This window comes from Astyanax mexicanus, chromosome 18, assembly GCF_023375975.1.
Source record: "Astyanax mexicanus isolate ESR-SI-001 chromosome 18, AstMex3_surface, whole genome shotgun sequence".
Taxonomy (NCBI): domain Eukaryota; kingdom Metazoa; phylum Chordata; class Actinopteri; order Characiformes; family Acestrorhamphidae; genus Astyanax; species Astyanax mexicanus.
This window is the reverse complement of record NC_064425.1, coordinates 7,950,673-7,970,391: the sequence shown is the minus strand read 5'-3', so window position 1 is coordinate 7,970,391 and position 19,719 is coordinate 7,950,673. Positions and strand designations below refer to the sequence as shown.

General features: G+C 41.1%; 1 protein-coding gene across 3 annotated transcripts in view; it reads left to right on the top strand.

Moving 5' to 3' along the window:
• LOC103041663 (limbic system associated membrane protein) overlaps positions 1 to 19,719 on the top strand; it is a 1,356,419-nt gene that overhangs the window by 1,281,652 nt on the left and 55,048 nt on the right. For all 3 annotated transcript variants that reach the window (XM_049467007.1, XM_022669057.2, XM_022669050.2), the window contains one exon: positions 15,301 to 15,426. In XM_049467007.1, coding sequence (XP_049322964.1) covers positions 15,301 to 15,426 — 126 coding nt within the window. The remainder of the gene's footprint in view (positions 1 to 15,300; positions 15,427 to 19,719) is intronic.

The following is a 19,719-nucleotide window of genomic DNA, read 5'->3' as shown; positions in this document are numbered from 1 at the left end:
GCCTCACCATACTGAGTGCAGTGGGAACAGCTGTGTCTGCCTCCTGGTCTGAAAACAAGGGAGGCGGATAACCAAACTGACACTCGAAAGGGGACATTCCCAGAGAGGAGTGCCACAGGGTGTTGTGAGCGTATTCAGCCCACAACAAGTGATCCGCCCAGGTGGCAGGGCAAGTGGACGTCAGACACCGGAGAGACTGTTCAAGGTCTTGGTTCACCCGCTCGGTCTGCCCATTAGACTGGGGGTGATACCCTGAGGACAGACTGACAGAAGCCCCCAGAGAAGTACAAAAAGCTTTCCAGAACCGACTTGAAAACTGGGGGCCCCTATCTGATACCAGGTCTACAGGGATCCCGTGGTACCGCACGACTTGGTGGAGAACGAGTTGAGCAGTCTCCTGAGATGACGGGAGTTTTGGCAGGGCGATAAACCGAGCTGCCTTTGAAAACCTGTCCACAATCACCAGAATGACCGTGTTGCCTCTGGATTTGGGTAATCCGGTGATGAAATCCAAGGACAGATGTGACCATGGGCGATGTGGAACAGGTAAAGGATGTAGAAGTCCAGGGGGCCTAGTCCTGGGCTCCTTGTTACGTGCACATACATCACAGGAAGCCACAAACTGCCGAACCTCTCTTGCCATCTTAGGCCACCAGAATCGTCTGCTCAGGAATTCCAGTGTGCGATTAACCCCTGGATGGCCTGAAACAGGACTGGTGTGTCCCCAGTGCATAACCTGAGCCCGAGCAGAGGTGGGGACATACAGCCTGTTGGTGGGACCTCCGCCTGGATCTGGCTCAGTTTGTAAGGCTGTCTGGACTACTCCTTCAATCTCCCACTGCAGAGGAGCAAGTATACGTTCGGGGGGAAGAATTGGAGAGAACTGTGGTACAGAGGGTTCCTCCCACTGCCTGGGCATCAGGCTTAATGTTCTTGGATCCTGGACGGTAAGACAGAGTGAAGTCAAAGCGACTGAAAAACAGGGCCCAACGGGCCTGTCTAGGGTTCAGTCGCTTAGCACTCTGGATGTAAGAGAGGTTCTTGTGATCCGTCCAGACCAAGAACGGGTGTTTGGATCCCTCTAGCCAGTGTCTCCATTCTTCAAGGGCCATCTTAACGGCCAAGAGTTCCCGATCTCCCACGTCATAATTCCTTTCAGTGGGAGTCAAGCGGTGAGAGAAATAAGCACTGGGATGGAGCTTGTTGTTCTCCCCTGAGCGCTGGGACAGGACAGCACCAACCCCAATGTCCGAGGCATCCACCTCCACCAAAAATGGGAGGTCAGGATCTGGGAGGCGTAAGACAGGGGCACTGGTCAACCGGTGTTTGAGCTCCTCAAACCGCTACCTCCGCCTTTGTGCAAGAAGGAACAGGAGGAGCACTGCCAGAGCCCTGCAAAATGACCTCCAGCAGGCCACAAATGTGCATGTGTCTGCACAAACGGTTAGAAACCGACTCCATGAGGATGGTATGAGGGCCCGACGTCCACAGATGGGGGTTGTGCTCACAGCCCAACACCGTGCAGGACGCTTGGCATTTGCCAGAGAACACCAGGATTGGCAAATTCGCCACTGGCGCCTTGTGCTCTTCACAGATGAAAGCAGGTTCACACTGAGCACATGACAGACGTGACAGAGTCTGGAGACGCCGTGGAGAGCGGTCTGCTGCCTGCAACATCCTTCAGCATGACCGGTTTGGCAGTGGGTCAGTAATGGTGTGGGGTGGCATTTCTTTGGAGGGCCGCACAGCCCTCCATGTGCTCACCAGAGGTAGCCTGACTGCCATTAGGTACCGAGATGAGATCCTCAGACCCCTTGTGAGACCATATGCTGGTGCGGTTGGCCCTGGGTTCCTCCTAATGCAGGACAATGCTAGACCTCATGTGGCTGGAGTGTGTCAGCAGTTCCTGCAAGATGAAGGCATTGAAGCTATGGACTGGCCCGCCCGTTCCCCAGACCTGAATCCGATTGAGCACATCTGGGACATCATGTCTCGCTCCATCCACCAATGTCACGTTGCACCACAGACTGTCCAGGAGTTGGCGGATGCTTTAGTCCAGGTCTGGGAGGAGATCCCTCAGGAGACCATCCGCCACCTCATCAGGAGCATGCCCAGGCGTTGTAGGGAGGTCATACAGGCAAGTGTAGGCCACACACAATACTGAGCCTCATTTTGACTTTTTTTAAGGACATTACATTAAAGTTGGATCAACCTGTAGTGTGTTTTTCACTTTAATTTTGTGTGTGGCTCCAAATCCAGGCCTCCATTAGTTAATAAATTTGATTTCCATTGATGATTTTTGTGTGATTTTGTTGTCAGCACATTCAACTTTGTACAGAACAAAGTATTCAATGAGAATATTTCATTCATTCAGATCTAGGATGTGTTATTTGAGTGTTCCCTTTATTGTTTTGAGCAGTGTATATATATATATATATATATATATATATATATATATATATATATATATATATATATATATATATATATATATATATATCTTTTTTATATCCTTTTTTATTCCTTTAAAATAATATTCAATAATTTTCCCCTAATTTGGAATTAAACTAAAAGTATATATATATTTTAAATTATTGAAGTAAAAAAAAAAAACATTTTAAAAAAGGAAGATGAGCAACAACGAGGTGTTTTCAATGGACCATCCAAGCGAAGTGATACCATTATTTTTATGCTATTTAAGCTTGTTTCAGGCCTATGAAGGCTTACTAGTTGAATTGTAGCCCTTTAAATGCTGTCCTTCAGTTATGCTAATATTTTTTGGTAGGTTTGTCAGCCTTATAAATGCATTTATTGCATGTAATGTCATTTTAATGAATGCAACTCTTTAGCTTTCAATTCAGCTGGTTTTGTTTTCATTTCCTTATAGTCTTTTGAAATGCCTTAGCAAGTTTTCCCATTGTTCCACGCTCTGTAGGCTTCTGACATGCAGGTCGTTAGCAGGCTATGCTATTATGTTACGGTATGTAAGCTTATGTCAGGCTAATGAAGGCTGCTGTGTAGGTTTGTCTGGCATTTAAATGCAGATCTTCTTTAACGGATTATGCTGTTATTTTATATTATATTTAGGCATATTTCAATGTATCTAGTAAATGAGTTTTTTTGTGTTCACCAGTTTTTTTTAAAACCAGTATGTCATTTAACAGGATGTCAGTTCACCCAGTACATCAAATCTGCCCCCGTAGTTCATCTTCCGCGCTGCAAAGCTCTTCGCTCATGGTGGCATGACAAACTGAGATGCGGCTCGTAGTAATGATTGTGCTTGTGGTAAAATTTGTCTAAAAAAAGTTGATTTCTGGTGTCACAGCGAGAAAATGAGAAGATCTGATTCATTTTAGCCTCGCTTTTTGCCAGCTATCAGAGCCAAGGCTTCATCAGCGCTGACATCCGAGGCATTCCAGGGAACAGATGCGGCGAGCGTCGCAAAGTGACTCATTGCGAGTGATTTTCCTCCAATGTTAAGAGGAAGAGACGTGCCGTTATGCCATCTGTACCGATGAGGCTCTTACAACATCCGTCACAAAAAAAAACATTCTCGCACTTCTGGGAATACGCCTGACGCTCGTCTTGCAGTGCTTGTCTGTTTCGTGTGACGTCCATAACGGAGATTCTGCTTTCTGATGAATGCTAAAGTTCTCTCCCTGTACTTGGGTTTGGGTTTAGTTCATTAGTTGGGTTTTTGACTGGGGATAAAACCTGCTTAACTTCCAGGCTGCAGAACCATCAGAACCGAGGGTCAGTTTGGTGAGATTGGTGGAGAATGCGGGCTGGAAATTAACAGACTAGGAAAACGGTCAGGAGGTTCGGCCTGAGATTTACTCTTTTACACGGCATAGACTGAGCATCCGGGCAGCATTACACTTCTGTATTCTGTGTGTGTGTGTGTGTGTGTGTGTGTGTGTGCAGGGTTTTACAAAGCTTCTCAGGGGGCTATTTTGTCAGACCCTGCTTTGACTCCTGTTCCAATTTCATGCATGTTAGAGAAGCACATTCTTCTCCTTCCTTCTGTTCATCCGTCCTTTCTTCCTATTACCAGATGATAGGAGAGAGAGAAAGAGAGAGAGAGAGAGAGGGAGAGCACAAAGAGACATATATAGTAAAAGAGAAAAAAAGAGAGAAAAAGAAATGGAGAAAGCGACGGAGACAGTGAGAGAAAAATGACAAAAAACAAACAAGTAAAGAAATGATAGAGAAAAAGGTGGAAAGAGAGACAACACAGATAAAAAGAAAAGAACAGAGAGAGAGAGAATTAAAAAAGAGAAGAAAGAGTGATGAGAGAGAGAGCACGGAACAAACTCTGAGCAAAAGACAAAGGGAGAGAAATTGATGGAGAGAGTGAGAGACAAAAAAATGGGAGAGAGAGGAACGAGCGAGCATGCAAACAAGTAAAAGAAAAGCGAAAGAAAGAGAGAGAGAGCAAATTTAATGGAGAGAGCAAGAGACAACTAAGAGAAAGAGATGAAGAGAGAGAGAGAGAATTGGCAAAAAGTGGAGAAAGACGAAAGGGAGAACGGAGAACGGGTGAAAAGAATAATGGTTGAGAGATGAAAGGGTGGAGTGAGAGTGAGAGAGTGAAAGAATCAGTGATGGAGAAAGATAGTGATGGAATGAAAGTGATGGACGGATGAAGGGGTGGAGTGAGAGATGGGGAAAGTGTGATGGAGTGAGAGGAAGGATAGAGAGAGAAAATGAAAAGGGGAGAGAGAGAGAGAGAGAGTCCGTCACTGTGTGAATTGTGTTGTGTCTGTGGGTAACCTCAGTGCAGGGAGATGATGACTCACAGGCAGATTGGATGTGTGTGTGTGTGTGTGTGTGTGAGTTTGTGTGTGTGTGTGTGTGTGTGTGTGTGTGTGTGTGTGTGTGTGTGTGTGTGTGAGTGTGTGTGTGTGTGTGAGTGTGTGTGTGTGTGTGTGAGTGTGTGTGTGTGTGTGTGAGCAGAGTGACAGTAAACAGATTCATCAGCAGCTTCGTCACACGGCAACTCTGACACTGACCCTCCTCCTCCTCTCTGACTGCTGTACATAATCTATACTGCTGAATATAATCTATACTTCTGTATATAATCTATACTTCTGTACATAATCTATACTTCTGTATATAATATATACTGCTGTATATAATCTATACTTCTGTATATAATATATACTGCTGTATATAATCTATACTGCTGTATATAATCTATACTTCTGTATATAATATATACTGCTGTATATAATCTATACTTCTGTATATAATATATACTGCTGTATATAATCTATACTTCTGTATATAATATATACTGCTGTATTAATCTATACTTCTGTATAAAATATATACTGCTGTATTCATCTATACTGCTGTACATAATCTATACCGCCGTATATAATTTATACCGCCCCATATAATTTATACTGCCGTATAAATGATATACAGTGGTATAGATTATATACGACGGTATAGATTATATACGGCAGTATAAATTATATACAGCGGAATAAATTATATATGCCGGTATAGATTATATACGGTGCTATAGATTATATACGGCGGTGTATAATCTGTACTGCTGTACATAATCTACACTGTTGTATATAATCAATACTGCAGTTTACTGCAGTATAGGTTATATACAGCAGTGTAGATTATGTACAGCAGTACAGATTATATACAGAAGTATAGATTATATACAGCAGTATAGATTATATACAGCAGTATAGATTATATACAGCAGTATAGGTTAATACAGCAGTATTTATTATATACAGAAGTATAAATTATGTACAGCAGTGTAGATTATGTACAGCAGTACAGATTGTATACAGCAGTATAGATTATATACAGCAGTATAGATTAATACAGCAGTATATATTATATACAGAAGTATAAATTATGTACAGCAGTATAGATTATATACAGCAGTGTAGATTATGTACAGCAGTACAGATTATATACAGCAGTATAGATTATATACAGCAGTATAGATTATATACAGCAGTATATATTATATACAGCAGTATAGATTATATACTGCAGTATAGATTATATACTGCAGTATGGATTATATACAGCAGTATAGATTATGTACAGCAGTGTAGATTATATAAAGCAGTATATAATCTATAACTCAAAATAGTTGAGTAATGTTTAGAAATATCCAATTTTATGTAAAACAGAATGAAATCCTTTGAGTTGTTCAAACAACGTATGGGTTTACAGTGTGGTTACTCTCCTCTACTTTCTATTCTATATCCAGTGCCAGTCCAAAGCCTACTTACTTGCGAAGTATGCAGCTGATGCTATTAGCATAGATGCTATCAGCTACAGAATTAGGTGTTCCAGCTTTATATTTTGACCTCTAAGCTACTTTTTCTGTTCTCCACAGTTCTGAATTAGCAGTACCATCATTGCATGCATGGATTGTATTGGAATAGCTGGGTTTTGCACTTGAGTTGAGTTGAGTAGTGCTTAGCTTAGGCTTCGTGGTCATTTATAGATGTTTCTGTATGGTCACTATCTCTCCTTCTTTATCTCTTCTTCTTTATCTCTCTCCCTTTCTTGGTTCTGATCATCCATCAGCTTCAACTCAGGTAGTTTGATGCTACATCAAAACCCCGTCTCCATCACCGCGTCCTCATCGATCACTCGCTCTGTGAGCGCTCTGTTATCCCGCTGGCCGATGTCACCGCAGACAAACACAATTATTAAAGCAACAAAAAACCATTAACTGACCCTCACAAAAACTAGGCCCCCGCCGCCGGCCCGTCTCCCTGTCCCTCTGAGTTACGGCCGGAGCGCCCCCCGGGGTGCGGCCGACGCAGAGGGGCTGCAGGAGCGCCCATAACTTAGATAACAATCCCCACCGAAGGCGATCCAGACGCTTCAGTAATGTCTCCTGGCTGACGCTCTCCTGAGTTATAAAGCCCTGACTGGGCTCCAGCTCGCCAGCCGGGCAGAGTTATCTGTCTCCTGAGCAGGTGAGAGCGTTTTATCCCTCTCCAGCATTCCAGCTCTATCACCTCTAACTGTCCACCACACAATCAGAGCCCACAGAACCGGCTCGTTTCTAACGGCTGAGCACTGCAGCTTCATCTTCAACACCGCCGTTACCACTGAAAACAAAAGAATGATGTGATCTGAAGAGAAGTTGTCTGCTGCTGTCTACAAAGAACCTGCCTATATAGACAGCTGATATGTGATACTAAGACTTAGGAACAGATTGTTAGTGTAGGAATGTATATATATTTACTTGGGATCAAGTCCCTATCTTGTTGGAGTTTCCATGTTATCCCTGTATCTGTGTGGGTTTCCTCCAGGGACACCGGTTCCCTCCCACAGTCCAAAAACATGGAGGTAATATTGGATACTCTAAATTGCCCAGTAAAATTGTTACTCTAAAATTGATCTGGTGTGTATGTGTGAGTGTGGTATGTATGTAATTTTGTGTGTGTGAATGTGTGTAAATATATGTATGACTGTGTTCCCAGATATGGATTGGCACTCTGTCCTGGGCAGTAATGGGAATAACAACGCTGAAAAAAACGGTGTTACTAATGCGATACTTTTTTCAGTAACGAGTAATCTAACATTACTATGACTGTAACTATAACACCATTACTATTTCCGACACCCCGTTACTGCACGTTACTTTAGCCGCTCAATTAACTTTTTAATTTTTTTTTTACAAAAGCATACCTGTCAAGTCTCCCATTTTGGCCCAGAAACTACCGGATTTTACCCCTCTTTCCCGCCGTCCTCCCGTATGAATATTTTCCTGTAAATTCTCCTAACGCCAATCATGGTGCCAGTTCAAGGAGAAAGTCCCCCCCGTCGCTGTGAGTTCAGGCAGCTAATCGGAGCAGCTGACGTTAAAAAATATCTGGATATACAGAGATTTTTCTAAAAGAAAGGTAACAGAGCTAACCATTTAAATTGTGATTACATTGTTTCTGGAGCTGTTTCTGCAGGTTAAAAAGAGTCGTCTCCCAATCAAAACAGACAGATCAAACCCATATATATAATGTTCAACCTGCGCTGATGTACCTGATCAGCCAGTAACTAATTATTTGTTTTACTTGTATTTACTAATTTAGGATTGCAGGACTTACTGTAAGCTATAATAAACAAAATTCATTTAGCTAACTAGTTTGTTAGAAGCTGGATGTAGAGGATGGTGGTTCACAGGTGGTAATTTTAGATTTCTTGTAAATCTGTCTGAAAATGTAAGGGATACTGAACCTCAGTTGGGCTGTGGGACGGCTCAAAGCGGGCAGCGGAAAATTTCTCTTATTTTTAAATTCAAAACTTGACAGGTATGCAAAAGTAACGCGATAGTTACTTTTACTGGTAACTTGTTACTTTTGTAGTGCAGTAGTTTTTGGAGAAGTAACTAGTAACTATAGCTAATTACTTTTTCAAAGTAACGTGCCCAACACTGGTCCTAGGTAAATGCTGTAGTGTCCGATGCAGTCCTCCTCCAGGTGGACGGTTGTTTCCGGTTGAGAGTACGCTGTGCGCTATTGGCTTCTGCCTCTTTCCGGTGTGTGGATGAGTGCTGAGTATGAATGGTTGTGTGTAAAATGTGTAAATTGCAAAGTATCCTTGTTTCTAAAAAGGTGCTATATAAGTTAAACTTCATCAAGACTTAGAAAAAAAAATTAGTGTAGGAATATAATCATATTAGAGTATTGTACATTGGACACAAAGCACAAGGGCGTAATAGCAGGTCATACATTGTAAATGAATATGGAAGTCATTCAGACTATGATGGAACACATAAGGAATCATGTAGTAACTTAAAAGAGTTTATGAGGCTGGTAACTCTGATGAACGTATCCTGTGCAACAGAGGTAACTATTGCTCTTCCTTTCCCAAGGCAGTCCTGATGAGAGCCAGTTTCATCAGTTGAGGGTTTTTTTTGACTGAAGTTTTTGGAATGTTTCAGATTGACTGACCTTCATTTCTTAAGATATGTTTTTCTTTTCTTTAATTAGTTTCTTTACAAGTAATTCCTTCCATAGTATGTATTAGAACATTATTCAAATAGAGTTATTCACTGTATACCTGTAACTCTACCTCTTCACAACTTCACAACTGATGCTCTCAAACACAATAAACCTTAGAAGCCATTTTCTGTCCAAAATCACATCTTGTGTCCTCAGCTTAATTACTCAGGAAAGCCTTGATGCATCAGTATAAACCACATATAGGCTGCTCTGAGTGTCCGTTTTTTAGTTTATATCTGCATGTATCCTAGAGGTGTGATTATCAAGAAAAATAATTCAGCCTGATGCTCTCCATGTTTTTTTTTAAGTAATAATTAATAAGCCATGTAATGAACTATCATCCATATTCTTATGCTTTCAACTCATAAACACTCTAGTCTAACCATTTTTGAAGAGATATCTTAAGTGAGAATATATTTGAAGTCTATACATTAAAAAATAAGTGTAAGATTTTGAGCAAAACATGATCAGTTCCAGGAAAATCTAACAATTCTGCTTCCTTCTACATTTTAAATGATTATATTTTTGCGCAGCCGTCTGGCTTCTGGAGTAAAAGAGCTCATGGCATGTGACTGTCTGATATAATGATTTTAGTGTGTTTGTAAGAAAGACTCTGGCATTGAATCTTAGCCCCGCCCCCTTCACGTGCAGTTTGGTCTAGTTCTACTGCTGTTTAGTTTTACTCTGTTGCTCCAGGCAAATTACCACTTCAGGTTGGCTAGATCACAGCCTCAAGAGAATAGCATGTGAGGAGTTGTGTGCGTGTATTCCAACCAAGTAAGTGTTGTTAAGTGTCGAGATAGTTATGTTAGTAGGTAGTTTTCGGAGATTGTATGTCGTAGTGTTGATGTGCAACTATTGTTAGATTAGCATGCTAATCGCGATTAGCATGCTAAGCGGAAAGTTAGCATTGTAGGCTTATTGTATAGGAAAAGTGCAAGTCATGCTAATCCAGCTATGTTTAAATAATGTCAAGAAGGTTTATTATTCCAGTCAGTTTATATTTGTTAGTTTAATTCAGTATTCTGATTAGCCTTATTCTGTATTTCACAGACCACACACCATTGAGACGCTTGCACATGTAATTGAAGTGTGAAGTTTAATAAAGAAACGAAAAGGAGACAACTGCTTCATGGTGTTCTAACTGACACCCCCCATACAACACTCATCCCATCATCAGAACCCACACATACAGTCCTTTAGTGGTCCTCACCAACAGTGTTATAAAACCTAAAACAGAGGAACTGACAAAAACTGAGAAAAAAAACACACCAAAACAAGGGGTAAGATGCAAGACATTGACTTGAGATAAAATTTCAAGATGTGCAAAGCTGTCATCTAAGCAAGAGGAGCTTCTTTGAAGAATTTACAATATAAAACATATTCTGGTTTGTTTAATCCTTTTTTTGCTGATATTAGTGATGGTCAGACTGTAAGTCAGTTCCAGGATCCGGTAGTTCAGTCAGCTTTAGAATAAAATGATGGATGAAAAGAAATTGGACCAAACCTCCACACGTTAGCCTATAGCCTGCATGTAGAGTATGCGACCCTACTCACTGCCCCCGAGCGGTGCTTTTATTCAGCCGCTGGGCCGGTGGGGAACGGGGAACAGGTGGGTTATTTAGTGTGTGCCAGACATGTGCGTTTATGGGGCTCCTCCTCTGAGCCATGTCGTGATACTCGCTGTCCACAACAAAGCTGCTGAACCAGCAGAGCTGTTCACACTGTGGACAGCATGACCCTAGAAATCAAATTCCCATGAGCTGCGTCTGCGCCAGGCCCAGTATGTGTGTATATATACATACACACACATGCTCACATTGTGTATAGCAAAACATAGCTAATTTATGCTGTTTTGTGCCAATCATCAGCAAGCACACAGTTTTTCTCTGATCTTTCAGTACTTGAATACACAGCGGGCATGAAGAGAGAATAGCTGCGCTCTTTTTCTCAAAGAAACAGTAAATCAGTGCTGTCAAGAAAGCAGTCACCTGGGTTTTCACACAGCACTGACGTCTAGATTTCAGAACAGCAGAAAATAAACAGATACACGTCAACACTCAGTACCTACATACTATACAACACACAGGATCATAATACTGTACAATGTCAAAATAATATTTATTAGAAATTGTAAGGAGCCCTTACATTTTTTCTAAAATTAAAAAATATATACATAATGACAGCTTTACACATCATGGCTGTATTTTCTCCTGGAAGTCACCTGGAATTCAGGCTTTCAGTTAACAGCTGTGCTGAACACATCAAGAGTTAATTACTTGAATTTCTTGTCTCTTAATGTGTTTGAGAGCATCAATTGTAAAGTAGTGAAGAGGTAGAGTTACAGATATACAGTGAATAGCTCTGTTGGAGTAATGTTCTAATCCATATTATGAGAAGCAAGAACTACTCAACTAAGTAAAGAAAAAAGGACTTTAAAAAAGGAAGGTCAGTCCGAAACATATAAACTTTAAAAGTATCCTCAAGTGCAGTTGCAAAAAAGACCATCAAAAATGTTATGATAAAACTGGCACTTATCAGGACTGCCCCAGGAGAGGCAGAGCAAGAGTACTTTTAAGTTACTACATGATTCTTCATGTGTTCCTTCATAATCTGCGTGACTCCAGTATTCATTTACAATGTAATATATATATATATATATATATATTACATATATATTACATTGTGACTCCAGTATTCATTTACAATGTAATATATATATATATATATTACATTGTAAATGAATACTGGAGTCACGCAGATTATGAAGGAACACATGAAGAATCATGTAGTAACTTAAAAGTACTCTTGCTCTTCCTCTCCTGGGGCAGTCCTGATAAGTGCCAGTTTTATCATAACATTTTTGATGGTCTTTTTTGCAACTGCACTTGACTACTTTTGACTACTTTTAAAGTTTATATGTTTCGGACTGACCTTCCTTTTTTAAAGTCCTTTTTTCTTTACTTAGTTGAGTAGTTCTTGCTTCTCATAATCTGGATTAGAACATTACTCCAACAGAGCTGTTGTGCAGCTCTGTGACAGCAGTCTGCCACTGAACACACTCCTCTGCTTCATGATGGTGGTGTGAAGTGGGTGACTATCATTGTTCATGATAGAAAGCAGTTTATCCAAAGTCCTTCTCTCAGCTATTGTAACCAGAGAGTCCAGCTCCATTCCAACCACTGCCCCGGCCCTCCTGACCAGCTTGTCCAGACGTGATGCATCTCTCCTCTTCATGTTGCCTCCCCAGCACACCACAGCGTAGAAGAGAATGCTGGCCACGATTGATTGGTAGAACATCTGCAGAAGCTTCTTACAGATGTTAAAGGACCGCAGTCTCCTCAAGAAATAGAGCCGGCTCTGTCCCTTCCTGTACAGGGTGTCTGTGTTTGTTGACCAGTCCAGTTTGTTGTCCAGCTGCAGACCAAGGTACTTGTAGGTCTTCACTGTCTCCACATCAACCCCCTCGATGGAGACTGGCTGCAAGGGTAATATAGTGCTTCCACTCACTGGCCACTTTATTAGAAACACCTGCTATTATCTTGTTCTTCCACTCACTGGCATCTTTTTAGAAATCATTTTGAATATAGATTATTTGACATTGAATTTTTTTAGCTCTAGTCTAGAGGTTGAGACTACAAAACTGCTTCTCAACAAATTATCTTAAGTCTCTGGCAGTTTCTGATAAAGTGGCCACGTAGCATATTTAAAATTTTAATTTTAGAGTTAATGCAGGCTAAATTGATCAGTTGTATCTTTTAGGTGGAGCTAGACGGCGTCTGCTCAGACGTTCCGCTGCTAAATTGAGTGGCGTCGCTGCAGCTCTACTAGGTGTTGTTTGTTTAGCTGAATGCTAAAGAGGCTGATCAGGTATGCGGAGATGGTCTGCTGCTGGTTGGATTGTATCTCTGCCATCAACACCTGAGACAAACTTTCAGAGAGAGAAAGAGCGAGAGAGAGAGAGAGAGAGAGAGAGCGGCACGTTGTTGTTATGCCGCGTCACGCCTCCGCTAGCGGCGTGCTGAATTAGCGATGCCGCTCGCCTCCTCCGCGGCACCGTCGTGATGTATTAAACGTCCCCCGCCGAGTGATTGATCGCGGCTGAAATGCTGACCGGTGGAGAAACGCTACACCTCTTCCCTCTCCCGCCGAACGCAGCTCATGCCTCGCCGCCTCGTCTTTCTTTGTCCGTCGCTAAACCGCGGCGGGGCTAAATCACAACCGGAGAGCGGAAGCCTTTCATTTAGCCGCCGCTGCCGCCGGGTGATGAATATGCGGGCCCGGTCCCAACGTTCATCAAAACCGTCTTCAGAAGCTTTATGTTTGTTACGGATGGGTTAACCCGACTACATCTTGGCTGAGGGTTGACAGCGACGTCCCTGCTGACTGCAGCTCTCGCGCAACTCTTTTTCACTCATTCGCTCCTTCCTTTCACACACAGCTCTCGCACCAAACCTTCCCCCACCAGGAGATACCAGTGCTGGAAATAAAGAAGTTAAAACCCCATTTGTGAGTGATTAGCGCTGATTTTATGGAATGCACTACCTGCCGCTGTGCCAGAACACCACCGGCGAGGATTCCATTAACATCTTATTGAGTTCTTTAACTCGGTGTTAAGCACTTAAGCACTTCCTTCCTCTCGTTACGCTCCAGCGATACTGCAGCCTCAACAAACCTCCCTCACACTGTACACTCACTGGCCACTTTATTGGAAACACAGACTACAAAAGTAAATTTCTAATAAACTGGCATAGAAGTAGTACTGGGTTGGTGTTCCTAATAAAATGGCCAGTGAGTGGAAGCAGAAGAGAGTAAAAAGTGTTTCCAATGAAGCGGCCAGATTTTAGTAGGTGTTTCTCATAAAGCGGCCAGATAGTATTAGGTGTTTCTAATAAAGAGACCAGTGAGTGGAAGCACAAGAAGGAAGTAGGTGTTTCTAATAAAGTGGCCAGATAGTAGTAGTTGTTTCTAATAAATTGGCCAGACATTAGTAGCTGTTCCAAATAAAATGGCTAGTGAGTGGAAGCACAAAAAGGAAGTAGGTGTTTCTAATAAAGTGACCAGATAGTAGTAGGTGTTTCTAATAAAATGGCTAGTGAGTGGAAGCACAATACAGTAGTAGGTGTTTCTAATAAAGTGGCCAGATAGTAGTAGGTGTTTCTAATAAAGTGACCAGATAGTAGAAGGTGTTTCTATTAAAGTCGCCAGTAAATGGAAGCTCAGGGTAATAGTAGGTGTTTATAATAAAGTGGCCAGTGAGCGGAATCATCAGCGCTGCAGTTTGATCTAGGGTGTGTCAATGTGCCTTTGCTATCATAACGACAGGAAAAGTACATTTTGTGCAGCTCAAAACATGCAAAAGACATGTACTAATGTTCTCTCTTAATTAATAATGGGTGTGTTTTGGTAGTAACAGGTAATAAACCAATCAGCGTGTCACTTGCCATTCCCTTTAAGAGCCAGTTGTGCTCTGACTCTGTCGGATTGCTATTTTAAAGGCGCAGCTACCTGGACACGTCCAACGCTTTTCAGCATATTTTGTATGTTTTGTATTCTGTTTGTTGTTGATGTAAAAGTTGTTTTATACACTGCTGTGTGTTCATGTGTGTGTAACAAACAGGGGTGTACTTGCATTGGAAGTATCTGTGTTGCCAAGATAGCAATAAACTGAAAAAAATCTGCTTGTTCTGACATCTGACGCCTGTCTAGGTTGTATTCAGTCAGTGGTGCACCTGTGTTTTCTGTTGCCAAGATAGCAATACAGCAGAAATGTACCTGAACACACCTCAATTCCAGATCACCACGCCCATCAGTGCAGATATACAGTATTAACAAGCACTGTTGCTATTTAAACAATGCAGAGGCAAGGTATGAAAATAGACTGGTGGCTGGGTGTAAGATAGCAATGATCATCGTGACATGACATCTTGTGTTTCTAATAAAGTGGCCAGTGAGTAGAAGCACAAGGCTGGTGTTTCTAATAAATTTGAAGCTTGTTAAAGGAAAATGTCAAGTTCAACCTGCCCACACTAATCCTACTTAATACCTGTGAAGATTATTATTGTCTGTTTCAGCTTATATTTCTCTTAAAATGCTTCTTTTAACATAAGGTCAGTGCCGTCATTCGTTATAAGAGCTATTTTACTGGTGGCGTTATAAAAACTCTATGGTAGAAACTCTGTACAGTTTCACAGGGAATATATCTAAGGTCTCTGTGGTTTTGATTTTTAATTAATGTGTGATTTTAGTGTTTAATGTGATGAGAAATATGAATTTTCTATATGTTTCTTCTTTCTTTCAGTTCCCGCCAATATTTACAGAGTTTCAGAGGACATCAATGTGAATGAAGGCAGCAACGTGACGCTCAGCTGCCTCGCCAACGGCAGGCCGGACCCCTCCATCACCTGGAGGCTGCTCAGTCCGTCAGGTGAGCGCATGCTTAGGTTTAAATTGGAAGCTGGTTTCAGGTTATTGGGAAAACTTGTGTGTCCTGAGATAGACCTGCTTTATTATTCTGTAGTATCAGATTCACTGGCAGCAAAACAGCAATAGAGCATAATGCTACCACCACCAAGCTTAACAGTTGGTACAGTGTTCTTTGGTTTAAATTAATCCAGAAGGCTTTTTCTTTGTCCTTTTAGTGAAACTTACTTTACTGTAGACAGTGAGTTTTCTTTTCAGCCCACAAGATGATATATAAAGGCCATGAGGTAATATACAGAGACAATGAGATAATGTAGTGAATTTATGAGATAATGCATTGAAATCATTAGATAATACAGATCTGGAAAAAAATAAATAAAAAAACTCTGGAATATAATCAAAAGATGGATGATTACAAGCCATCAAACCAAGCTGAACTGCTTGAATCTTTGCTCCAGGAGAAAAGGCATGAAGTTATCTAAAAGCAGTGTGTAAGACTGGTGGAGGAGAACATGCCAATATGCAAGAAACTGCAACTTATAACTTGAATATGAATATGAACGTGTTTTCTTTGCATTATTTGAGGTCTGAAAACTCTTCATCTTTTTGTCATTTTAGCCATTCCTCATTTTATGCAAATAAATGCTCTAAATGAAAATACTTTTATTTGGAATTTGGGAGAAATGTTGTCCGTAGTTTATAGAATAAAACAAGAATGTTAATTTTACTCAAACTTTTAAAGAAACTAATTCAGAGATTAAAGTGGTCTCTTCATTTTTTTCCAGAGCTGTATATTAAGGACATAAGGTAATATACTGAGACCATGAGATAATATAGTGAGCTCATCATATAATGCATTGAAGTCGAGCTTATATTTTAAGACCACAAATTAATATGCTGAGACCAATTACTGGTCCCACTTTATAATAAATATTGCTAATTACTGTGTAGTTACACATTAACAACCTATATAATAGCATTGTGATTGTTGGTGAAGTATAAATTGTTACAGTTTGATTACAGTGGTACAGGTTATGTAATTACATGGTAATAAAGGTCAGAATTGATGCTGACACAAGTGTAATTACATAACCTGTACAACTGCAATGAAGCTGTAACATTACATACTTTACCAGTAGTTACACAGTCAGTACATGCTTGTTAATGTGTAACTACATAGTTATTACATAAATGTACTCTACAATGTGACCCAATCACTGATCTTTAAGCACTATGTGAGATGTTATAATGTGGCCACAAAATAATACACTGTATTGAGGACCCAAAATAATACACTAAAGCCTTGTAATAATACATTATCTAGTGCTCACTAGAAACTTATATAGAAAGTAACCACAATGTCTTCTTATAGGCTGTGTTTAAACACAGAAACACTGTATGTATTGAGTGCTGTAGTGTTTCTGTATAAATCAGAGCTGTGTTTAACTGTGTTTATAGATGCTGGTGGGTCAGGCAGAGTGAGAACCTCTATCTTTTTGATATTCTCTCCACAGCTAATCTGTCAGAGCTGATTGAGAACTTTCAGAGTTTAGGGAAATTTGTGTAAATGAGGTTTTTCTGTTGGATTCAGAAGAATTCTGTCTCTGGCTCGGAAGATTGTTTTCAAAGGGAGCGGATTAAAGTGCGTTTGATCCGACTAACTGATTATCTCAGATTCTGTTTTTGAGACAAAGATTGGCTTCTAATATCAGATGAATCTCGCCTTCTGCACTCGCGCTCACAAGAACAAAGTATCTTTCAACACTTAGTTCAGTGTGGGTTTTGGCGGGGGTGCAGACGCAGTTCCGGGGGGAAGAGTGTGTGTGTGTGTGTGTGTGTGTGTTTCGGCAGATTGGGGATAAGTGAACTGAACCTTTCTGTATCTTTTTGCCACATTGTGTGTGTGTGGTAGTGTATGTCGGTGCGTGAGATGGTGTGTGTGTGTGTGTGTGTAGGTGTTTGTGTGTAGATGCTAGTTTGGGGATAAGTATACTGAACCTTTCTTGATCTTTTTGCCACAGTGTGTGTGTGTGTGTGTGTGTGTATGTGTGTGTATGTGTGTATGTGTGTCTGTCGGTGTGGTTTGTGTGTGTGACTGTGTGTGTGTGTCGGTGTGGTTTGTGTGTGAGTGTTTATGTGTGTAATGTGTGTCTCATTGTGTGAGCAATGGGTGTGTTTGTGTGTGTGTGTGTGTGTTTGTGTGTGTAGGTGTGTGTGTTATGGTGTGTGTGACTGTGTGTGTGTCAGTGCATGAGATTGTGTGTGTGTTTCCAGCAGATCTGTATGTGTGTGTGTGTGTGTGTGTGTTTCAGTAGATGTGTATGTGCGTTTGTGTGTGTGTGTGTTTCAGCAGATGTGTATGTGCATTTGTGTGTGTGTCACTGTGTGTGTGTGTGTGTGTGTGTGTGTGTGTGTGTTTCGGCAGATGTGTATGTGTGTTTGTGTGTGTGTCACTGTGTGTGTGTGTGTGTATGTGTGTATGTGTGTTTTGGCAGATGTGTATGTGTGTGTGTGTGTGTTTCAGCAGATGTGTAGACACCAGATTGGGAATAAGTGAATTGAACATTTCTTAGTCTACTTGCCACGGGGTGTGTGTGTGTGTGTGTGTGTGTGTGTGTGTGTGTGTGTTGGTGTGTCTCAGTGTGTGTGTCGGTGTGTGTGCCACATGTGTCGGTGTGTTTCGTTGTGTCTGTGTGTGTGTGTGTGTGTTTCCGGCAGATGTGTACACGGATAAGTGAACTGAACATTTCTTCTTGCCACATTGTTTGTGTGTGTGTGTGTGTGTGTGTGTGTGTGTGTGTGTCAGTGTGTGTGTGTTTTTGGCAGATTTGTAAACGGCAGTTTGGGGATAAGTGAACTGAACACTTCTTGATCATCTTGCGACGTGTGTGTGTGTGTGTGTGTGTGTAAAGCGTTAGGGTCTCAGGGACAATGTGACGTTGGGCCCCGGAGCCTCTGACAGATTACATTTCCTCCAGCGTTTGATGGCAGCCGGCTGCAGCTCACTAATGAATGTGTTTATTTGCTAAGTAACAGAAGAACGCCTGAGGCTGTCTGAATTGATTACCTCACCCGTTTGGGAGCTCTAAGTGTGTGTGTGTGTGTGTGTGTGTGTGTGTGTGTGTGTGGGGGTGTGTGGGTGTGTATGTGTGACAGCGAGAACAGTGAACAGCCATCCTGTAACACGACAACAGCCATATGTTGATGACACTACCGCCACCATGTTTGGAAGCTGTACTTTAGCCTGACTAGCTTTTCCTGTGAGATTAAACGAAATGTTTGGAGTCTGTACTTTATTCTGGCTAGCTCTAAATTGTTGTTAATTTGTTGATGATGAGACTACCTCCACCATGTTTGGAAGCTGTACTTTAGCTTGGCTAGCTCTCACTGTGAATTATTGTTCTTCTTCTAAACAGTGCTGTATTACACAGCCTAATCACTCCTTCACAAAGTATATCTGAAGAAATATCTGCCTGATTGGTGTCAAAACTGGCAGAAGAGATTGTCATGGGAACACAAGAATACAAGCAAAAGCACGTTTCTACTAGAGCTTGTTTACTTACATAAAATAGGTGATTAAAATGTTAATTTTATGGATAATGAAGAGAACGAAGTAAAGAAAACACATTTAATTGACTGTATAATAATTAAATACATTAAAGGCTGTGAAAATAAAACGAAAACAGCATTTGAAGTAAATAACAGTGTAATGAATAATTATTTTAAGAACAGATTGATAAGTGCTAATTAAATGCAGGAATAAATTGACAGACTGTTTGTAAGGTGTATATTAAGGTTTAGTGAGGTTTAATGGAATCTTAAAAATGGAAAAGCAAAGATGCTTCTCTTTCTCCTTTGCTTTTCTGTTCTCTAGGTTGACATCTGTCGAGATGTATGAATCTGCAGGGCTGGAAATGGTGTATTATTACTTTACCTTACTTTAAAAAATATATATACAAAAAAATAATGTTGATTTAAAATCGTCTGTAGAAGTAGAAGTGAAGTTTTTTAAAGCGTCAGAAAACTGATCACACTTTCCATCTTCACAACTTTCCTTTCACTGATCCTTTCAGATCATTTTGTGTCCCTGCCTACTTTAGAAGAGAAATGAAACTACCTCCACCATGTTTGAAAGCTGTACTTTAGCGTGGCTAGCTTTTACTGTGAGTTGTAGATGATGAAACTACCTCCACCATGTTTGAAATCTGTACTTTAGCCTGGCTAGCTTTTACTATGAGTTTTAGATGATAAAACTACCTCCACCATGTTTGGAGGCTATACTTTAGCCTGGCTAGCT